General features: G+C 33.8%; 1 protein-coding gene and 1 long non-coding RNA gene across 3 annotated transcripts; one reads left to right on the top strand and one right to left on the bottom strand.

Moving 5' to 3' along the window:
- Positions 1 to 258: 258 nt before the first annotated feature.
- LOC106799411 (uncharacterized) lies at positions 259 to 1,501 on the bottom strand. The gene is made up of 2 exons (XR_001389108.3): positions 1,088 to 1,501; positions 259 to 545 (listed from the first exon to the last, which is right to left on the bottom strand). It is a non-coding gene; the product is annotated as an uncharacterized lncRNA (long non-coding RNA).
- A 1,192-nt stretch (positions 1,502 to 2,693) lies between these two features.
- Positions 2,694 to 7,923, top strand: LOC100817742 (uncharacterized). Of its 2 annotated transcripts, none has more exons than XR_005892311.1 (7): positions 2,694 to 3,401; positions 3,687 to 3,994; positions 4,392 to 5,117; positions 5,566 to 5,694; positions 5,956 to 6,113; positions 6,997 to 7,197; positions 7,447 to 7,587. XR_005892311.1 is itself a non-coding variant. In XM_003528306.4 (7 exons), exons 1-7 carry the CDS (start codon positions 3,134 to 3,136, stop codon positions 7,567 to 7,569), a joined length of 1,959 nt encoding a protein of 652 aa, XP_003528354.1. In that variant the 5' UTR covers positions 2,694 to 3,133; the 3' UTR covers positions 7,570 to 7,923. The 2 variants fall into 2 exon arrangements, 1 of the variants encoding a protein (XP_003528354.1); XM_003528306.4 differs by having other exon boundaries at positions 5,956 to 6,159; positions 7,447 to 7,923.
- Positions 7,924 to 9,266: the final 1,343 nt, after the last annotated feature.

The following is a 9,266-nucleotide window of genomic DNA, read 5'->3' as shown; positions in this document are numbered from 1 at the left end:
TCAATTTTAATTCAAAGTATCCAAACAATATTCTCTTAAAAATCACATTACTTTACAATCAATTCTATAAAATCAATTTATTCAAAATCAATTTTATGACCGCGAATCCAAAACACTAACATCATTCTAAATCCAAACACACGAATCCAATCATGTTATATATTTCAAGAAATTGTTAAAAAGTATTTTTTTTTTCCTGGGATTCAATGCATAGTGAGTCAGTGACTTATTTATAAAATCTCATTTATAAAATCATGTAAGAATCTCTCATATCATATATGTCACTCTCATCCGACATTTTGAGTTGCCTTTGTGTCTCATTTTCACATTTAGAACAGTTAGAGCATCCATTCTGTCTCGAACAGTGTTTGTGGAAAAAGGGTTCAGTTCTTAACGTGGACTTGGCAGTGTTAAAACATTACAATGCACATGGGGGAGATATAGTCATATACTAGTGTAAGAAGAAGAATCATCCGTGACGTTTCTTTGGGCAACCAAAATGGCAAACCAAACAGCTCCGTTTTCTTCCATTTCCGTGTATGGACCTAAATTCATTATGGTCGAAGGAAAATATTTTACTTGCTGCACCCTATGCCATGTGCCTTTGTCAATGCCCAAACTAATGCTACTATTAGATGAATTATGAATTATGAATATATATGCCATATGTATTAAGAAAATTGATTCTTTTGACGTACCTTTGCATGTGTAAATTCTAGGAGGCAAGAGGTAAATAAAGAATGAATAAGAATTTTTTTGAACAAATGATCTAATTGGTCTTTATCTTATTTTTTTTAGTTTAATTTAATTCCTATTTTAAAAAAAACTTATTTTAGTTCTTATATTTTTAAAAAAATCAAAATAATTCTTAGTGTAAATTTAATGCCGTGAATGTAAGTTTTATTTTTTTCCTTCATCTTTTTCTTTCTTCTTCCTCCTCCCTAATCGTCCACCATCTTCTCCAACTCAAAAACATTCAACAAAAATCCGAAGACCCCATCCCGAATAAGAGAAGGAGAAAACGAAGAGAAGGTGAAAATGAATTGAATTGGGGAAAAAAATAGGGGAAAAAGTAGAGAAGGCAAACCTGGTCGAGATCGAAGAGTAGATTGGTAGCGCCTGGAACTCCTAGAGGAATCACCGTCCATGGATGGCTTCTGTTTGTGTATGCTCCGACTGTGACCTCGATTAGGGTTTTGGTAGAGGAACAGAAAGAACGGTGGCTAGCGTGCGCAAGCCAAACATGTTTCGCACGATGATGACAACAACTTCTCCATGGAAACGTGGCGGCGACGACTTCTGCCCCTTGAAGAATCCTCACTGCATCCTCGACATTCCGCAACTCATCACTATATCAAATCTTAGTAGGGTTGGATCCAAAATACTGTGCACGAATTTAATAAAAAAATATATTAGAAAGAGTGGGTTATTATTCAATCTAAATTATATATCTTATAACATTTTTTTTTTCACGAATGAGACAATTAATACTTAAAACTTTATATTCTCTTACTTTGTATATTATCCTTCATGATATATTAAACGGAAAAGAAAGTAAATTAAATTAAAATAAATTTTTTAAATTAAAGCAGAATATAAAGGTACAAGTCTTTTGTTTCTTTCACTTTTTACTCTTTTTGTCTCTGCAAACAAATGCCCTCTAAAATTTGAAAATGTGCAAGAAGTGAACAGCAAGTCTCTTGGGTTTTTTGTAACGTACATCTTGCATTGACTCCTCCATTCAATTGTTAATTATGCAAATCAGTGTATAATGTTGCAATATTAAGGTTGATTTGGTGAATTCAGAAAGAAAGAGTATCCGATGAATTATTTTTATTAATCAGTGTCTCTTCGTCAGCCACCAAACGCAATCGTGACAAAAAAAAAGTACTACTTTACATTATTTATAACAATTTCATCTAGCTTATTACATTTATAAAAAGTGTTTGGTTTGATTATCAATGAACTTAGTACGATGTTGAGTTTAAATTTTGTAAATGAAAATAAAATAATTAATATAAGAATCCGTCATCAGAAAAAATGAATAGATATTTCATATAAAAAATGATTAAAAAAATAACATATTACATTTTAATAATAACAAAAAAAATAATGAAAAGCCAAAACATAAATTTGAAAAAATTTAATTATTCATTTGATTCGTATAATTTTATAATTTATATTTTAAAAGTAATATTTTTAATTTCTATCATATTTTAATTATCTCTCGATCCTTATAGTTTAAAAGTGATTTTTATAATTTATAATTTGTATTTTAATTCTCTTTTAATCCTTACAATTTTAAAATGATTTTTTAATCTTTATTATTTATATTTTAATTATCTTTTAATCTTTGTTAAAAAAATATAAAAATAATTAATTAAAAATTATCAATTATATTTTTTATTATAAATTATCTTACAATAAATTACTTATAAATTATTTATTAATTATTTTTTAAATTAATTATAACTGATTTTATAATAAAGACTAAAAAAATTAAAATATAAATAATAATGACTATAATAATTATTTTTAAACTATAAGAAAAAAATTAAAATATAAATTATAAAAATTAATAATACAAAAACTAAAAAAAATAAAATATAAATAATAAATATTTTAAAAAAATTACTTTCAAACTATTCAGATTAAAGTATATAAATTATGAAACTATGAATCAAAATAGGAATTAAATCATTTTAAAATAAACAAAAACATAGCGAGGACTGAGGAGAAAAAGAGAGAGAGAGGGAGGGTTAGAAGAAAAACCGAAGAGAAAACGAAAGAGAAGATAGATAGGAAGTTGGAGCAGAATAGAAAGCATTAAAAAACGTTCGGAAAAAATCGGAGAGAGGGCATTGTTCCCACCGGAACCTTAGCCTACAGCCTCCGTCGTCCATGGCGTTTTCCTCCTCCGCCTCCGTTGCCACGCAATCTCTCCGGCGACATTGAACTTCCTCTCCTCGATTTTCCCGCCGCCGGAAATGGCTCCGGCGCCGGCGGATAACCTAATGTTGCTGGTATCAGATAGGGAGCCTCACGCGCTAGATCTCTCCGTTTTTTTATTTCTAACTAACTAACTAATTAACTGACGAATCCGTTGCGACGATCGTAACTAACCGCGGCAGCGATGGGGAAGGGAGGGCAATGCTTCTTCGAGAAGCTTCGGAGGTGCGTTAGGACGGTTTTCTTCGTGGTGGCATTGGTGGCGTCGCTGGCGGTGACGTCGCTTCCGGTGGTCGTCGCGGTGGTGGACGTGTTGGTGCCGTGCGTTTTGATCCCGAACTTCACTTGCGTCAAGTGTTACAGCATCAAGGAGCATTTTCACCGCTACGCTTTCAAGAGTTCCTTCACGGATATTCCTCTCGTTTCCGTCATAAGATCCCTTATCATTCTCTGTATGCTCCGTTCTAAGTTACAATATTAATTTATTACAACAATTTTGTTCTAATGCATGTAGTTTATATTGTTCTAATTCAAATTTTATTAGTTTAGATAACCAGTAGTATTATATTCAGTTGCTCTACTTCAAATCATAGAGTTTAAGTTTATCGAAATTGCGGGGTTACTTTTTTTGTCACTCTTGTGGATAAAATAAAATTTCGTTATTATTGTGTAGAATGAAATGCCTGTATAATGGGGTTATAATCTTTGCTTGTTTTGTTATTCTCTTGTGATTGCAGGTGTTTATTCCGTTTGTGATGGTCCTGCTCTCTCACATGGTCCTTACCTTGGAACTGTGACTCTGTGCTCCTTTCTGTCAATTGTTCTCCTTTCGGTCAAAGCATGTGTTTTCACTGTAAATTCCCATATGGAAGCGGAGGCTTCGGTTTCCCTCAGGAAGCATAGACTCCATTTGAAGAAGCCATGGGGAATGCCTGTCTTGTTTCTTTCATCAGTTGTGTTTGCCCTTGGCCATAGTGTGGTTGCTTACAGAACCAGCTGCAGAGCACGCAGAAAGTTCTTGTTTCATCGAGTTGACCCTGAAGCTGTAAGTTTAAAATAGCTTTCTAGTTTCTCTTTAATTTCTTAGGCTAGTGCTTATGTTACATCTTTGGTTTAACTTCTTTTTGAATTAAACAATTGTAATACTACAGACCTGCTTAAAAGAAAAGGAGAACTTAGTTATAGTGTACCATAGGTACTTTCAGTGTTGTTTTTCAATCAAAATTTGTCACCCTGTAATGCTGACCTTTACTTAGCCTCAAGTAAAAATCCAATATTGATTGGAAAATACCACCAAAAGAACCTCTGGTACTGTATAAGGTTTGTCTCAAAAGAATTTCTGAAATCAACAACTTGTATTGTTGGTGACTTTTAAATTTTATTTTACTTTTGCAACGTACATGCGAAAGACTACACTAATTTCTGTATGTTTAATCAAACAGGTCCTATCTTGCAAAAATGTTTTCTCTGGCTATCCAAAGGTCCCACGCTCTCCAACTCCTTCTGCTGGGAGAACCCCCAAAAGTGACTGTGAGATGAGGCGGAGGCCTTTTGGGACAGCTCGTGATGAAGAACTCCTTGTTAGATTACTTGCAAACTCTGACAGCTTATTCATTACATGCCAGGGACTTACACTTCATTACAAGCTCAACTTGCCTGGTTCACCGCCACATACATTGTCTTCAATGTCCTGTATTGACTCCAAATCTAGTTGCAGCACTTCATCAATGGCTGCAGGATTGGCAAAATCTAACAAACATTTGCCAAGTACATCTCCAAATATCCAGCCACAGCTATACAGAAGCTATAGCAATCAATTTCATGGCTCGTCTCTACACATTCCTCTATTGGATGGTCCTATAAATTCTATTATTTCTGAAGATATCCCTGTTTTTCACTTAGATGGTGTTTGTGAAGATGAAACTAGTAAATTGAATTTTCAATCTCTGGAGCAAGATTTAGAGAATATTGACCAATTAGGTATTGTTTTAGTACATGGGTTTGGTGGAGGAGTCTTCTCTTGGAGGCATGTGATGGGATGTCTAGCTCGGCAGAGTAGTTGTACAGTTGCTGCATTTGATAGGCCTGGTTGGGGATTAAGCTCAAGGCCTCGCCGGGAGGACTGGGAGGAAAAAGAGTTGCCTAATCCTTATAAGCTTGAAAGTCAGGTGAGTAATACTTATGATTTGTGCAAGTTGTTTTATAAGACATTTTGTTATTTTCTTCTTCTTCCTTGTCTTGAGTAAATAACTAAACATGTACTAAAGACATGTTGTGTATTTGGGGTTATATCAAAATGCTACCCGTTCCAATATGAAGTCAAATTCTTGTTTCCAAGGCCAAGAGCTAATCGAGTGTTGCATATCTGATATTGCTTTAGTGGTCGAAAGATTAAGACAGGAATCTTATGTGAGTTAGATATCATGGATTACTGAACCTTGTAAGGTAGGAAAAAAAAATAGAGAGGAGACAGGCAGCAAAAACATTCAATAGGGTAGCCCTGTTTTCTTTGGAATTTATATTCATAGCTAAAACTTTTATGTAACTGTTGTTAATTTTCATTTTCTTGATCCATGTTTCATCTGAAATTGAATATCTGAAAGATGTTTTTTCCAGGTTGACCTGCTTTTATCATTCTGTTCTGAGATTGGATTTTCTTCAGTAGTGCTAATTGGTCATGATGATGGAGGGTTGCTTGCCCTGATGGCTGCACAAAGAATTCAAACATCAATGAATTATTTCAATGTGAGTACTTCTTCTTGCTTGGCCAAATTATGATGCTTAGCTTTTATCTGAATGTAAATCACAATATGATTTTGGAAATTCAGCAACTACATAAGGTGGTTTTGTAGCTGTACTCTTTATATTTTTCTCATGGTATGTGCGATCATTACATATTGAATTTTCATCAATGCATGTTTTAATTAAACATTGTTGATTTTCAATAGTTGATGAATGCACGATTGATTTTTTTTCTGAGGTTTGATCTGTTTTGTGTCCATTCAGGTTAATGTGAAGGGGATTGTATTGCTAAATGTTAGCTTGTCGAGGGAAGTGGTTCCATCCTTTGCAAGAATCCTTCTACATACCTCACTTGGAAAGAAGCATTTGGTTCGCCCTCTACTAAGAACAGAAATCACCCAAGTGGTGAATCGGCGGGCTTGGTATGATTCTACCAAAATGACAGCAGAAGTTTTGACTCTCTATAAGGTACTCCCTACGGTCTTATATATTGGTCACATTCTAGAAAGAATACTTGGTCCTATTTATAAGTCACCAACTAACATATTAATAATGATTTTTCAATTTTGTCCTTTATACTATTCTCAACACTTCATTATTAGGGAAGAAAAATATTGAGATTGAAGGTTGTTATTGGTCCATATCCATTGATGGGGATAGTAGAGTAATGGTTGAATATTAATAATAGCTTGGAAAAAAGAGAATGTGAGATGATAATTTAGGCTAAACATTTAATTAGTTATTAGTGGAATTAGTTGGATGTGTAATTATGTTAGGGTATAATTGGAAACTTGTTTTATTTTCAGACATATTTAATGGTTTAACTTTCCTTCTTTGATCTTGATGATTCGGTTGAAAGTGACCAATATATAGGATCGGAGGGAGTATGTCTTTACCTTAAGCCTTATTTGCATGATATAAATAAGAATTGCCATGTCTTTTATAAGTTGCAATTTGTGAACTGAAATAAGAAATTGTTGGAAGGAATGCGATACAATGAGCTATCACAAATTTAGTGCCTAAGAACACCCCAGATACGTAGTTAGGCACAATGGATAAATATACAATTTTCTTTAGATTTTATGCTTTATTATATTGAATACCTACATTTTTTCCTGAGGGAGCATGACTGAGAGTTTTGGAATAATTTTTATTGAGCATCTATCATATGATATTGCAATTTAGGCTGCAACTTGTTCACGTGATCCTTCTTTTCTTTACGCTCCTTTATAACTTATTGAGCAGTGTTTCTGGATTAAAAAATTTATTAACTAGTGCTATATGTGACTGTTGTTGTGTGTATAGGCTCCACTATCTGTTGAAGGATGGGATGAGGCACTTCATGAGATTGGTAAATTGTCTTCTGAAACCATCCTTTCGGCTAAAAATGCTGAATCATTGTTACAAGCAGTAGGAGACATTCCAGTGTTAGTCATTGCAGGTGCTGAAGATTCCCTTGTCTCTTTGAAATCTTGTCAAGCTATGGCCTTAAAACTTGTCAATTCTGTAAGTATACTTTCACCCGTCTTGTCATAAATTGTCCACAAAACTTATAAATACTGTCAGTGGGTATTAAAGGATGAAAATCGGAAGTGGAAAATGTATAGGGAGAAAATGAGGGCTGTTTGAGGTGGCTATACTTGTATTCCATTCCTGAAGTTTCCTACTGTCCATTTTAATATCCCAAGCATTTATCATGGCATATGATTCAGCCTCATCAAGTTTCTAATGCTTTTCTTACCATTTTACTTGCAGAGATTGGTTGCCATATCTGGATGTGGCCATTTACCCCATGAAGAGTGTCCGAAGGCATTGCTTGCAGCTATGTCACCCTTCATCAGTAGACTCCTGTCTGCATCTGACTCGCAAAGACAATAAGTTCATTTTTTTTAAAACTAATAATTATACATAGGGTTGTTATCTATTGTAAGGGGCAACGATCTTTCTTTCCTTTTTCCATCATTGTTTTGTTTTTTTTCATCCTCCCATTTCTTTCTAAGCAATATTATTTCAAGAGAAAGAGACTGAAGGTCATCTCTTCTCTGGGGTGTTTTTGACGTGCTAGTTTTAGGGGTTTTAACCTGTCTGTATCTTCTCCATCTTTTCTCTCTTTATAAGCTGTCAATATTGTGTTCCGTTTCATCTGCTTGTCATTTTTCCCACTTAAGAGAGACTGGAGACAATATACTTTTGTAAATTCATCACCACATTGAGAATGAATATAGTTTAGCATGGTTTTGTTTCTGATCACCGAACGCAATTAATTCATACTTCCTGCTTCTTAAAACGTTAATAACTCCATAACTGTTATTCATAATTAGATGGGTAACCTGGCAAACTAATAAGATGAGTTTTAGTTTAAAAACCTTTAATTTATTTGGAATTTTATCAGAAGTAAATTTTAACAATAGGAATGCCTAGATAATATATATTTGTTAAGGTGCATTCAATTGTTTTTTAAAATGAGTATTTCAGTAAGTAATACTTTCAATTTATTTAAAATAAATCCAAGGTGTAATTTATGAAAAAATATTCTTAAATAAGTGGGTTTGAAACAAATCTGATCTTGATATATAATCCGAACAAAATGAGTTCTTTATCTGAAGTGTGAACCGATTCTTACAGTTTGAAGTGAGGCTTCCATTCGTAATTGTAACCCACGAAACCTTCACTTGGCACTTTCAAAATATTAGATTTTATGATAAATAATAAAACAACTGTAATGAAGTTACACGAGTTCTAAATTTCTCATTTATATGCCTAGTGCAGTTGCGTGATCGGTATTTTCTTGTCAATCCCCAGGAGTACACCCAATCGACAATTGAGATTTGGCATATAGTTTTCATCGCATTCAAATAATTGACGGGTAATTTAACTGTTTAAATAGATATGTTGGGTCCTACTTCTCAAAATAATCCCTATCAAGTACGACTTGATAAATTCAAAGCTTTGTTTGGATGAATCATGAATCTTTGACCATGATGGATGTCTTGGCATGATAGAACAACCAGTTTTTGTTTGGATAAAAGAGAGAAAATGAATTAAAAAGAAAATTGTTTTCTCTATACATTTGGATGAAAAACAATAAATGATAGTGTTCCAGAATGGGTTTCTAGATTGCACCAATCCTCCTATGGGCATGATTCCTGAAAGTCACAAGGTCATTGTCCCAACATATGTACTCGACTGACATGGTGACCTACAGGCAATCTCAAAAGGCCCCATGCTTTGTGTTGATATTGATGAGGCAGTATATCCTAGCAGAGCTGTTCAGTCCTCACCATCTAAGGGAACTGAGTATGAGGAAATTCCGGGTGCTCCAAGACTTTCTTTCTCTTTCAGGGTGTGCCATGCTTGATTCTTTATCACTCTTTGATCTCAATTCTATTTTAGCCATCAATTTGGAACATAAAAGTGCTTCTTCACTTTTCCTTAACATATGGAATCACCAAGTTTTAGATCAATGGAATTATGAGATGGTGAAATCTTAGATGAGTTAACTGTTGGAATTTTCTATTCCAATAATTATTGTGGACTAATATTATAAGATAATTATATTAGTTATTTATGATTAG

The sequence above is a fragment of the Glycine max genome, chromosome 7, assembly GCF_000004515.6.
Source record: "Glycine max cultivar Williams 82 chromosome 7, Glycine_max_v4.0, whole genome shotgun sequence".
NCBI classification, from domain to species: Eukaryota; Viridiplantae; Streptophyta; class Magnoliopsida; order Fabales; family Fabaceae; genus Glycine; species Glycine max.
This window is presented reverse-complemented; position numbering and strand designations above follow the sequence as displayed.

What these genes read in the sequence shown, in the direction of transcription:
- LOC100817742 (XM_003528306.4), top strand. Translation starts at nt 3,134, where the DNA reads ATGGGGAAGGGAGGGCAATGCTTCTTCGAGAAGCTTCGGAGGTGCGTT. An exon ending in ATCGAGTTGACCCTGAAGCT is followed by an intron (nt 3,995 to 4,391) that starts GTAAGTTTAAAA and finishes TTAATCAAACAG; the next exon opens with GTCCTATCTTGCAAAAATGT. An exon ending in CTTATAAGCTTGAAAGTCAG is followed by an intron (nt 5,118 to 5,565) that starts GTGAGTAATACT and finishes TGTTTTTTCCAG; the next exon opens with GTTGACCTGCTTTTATCATT.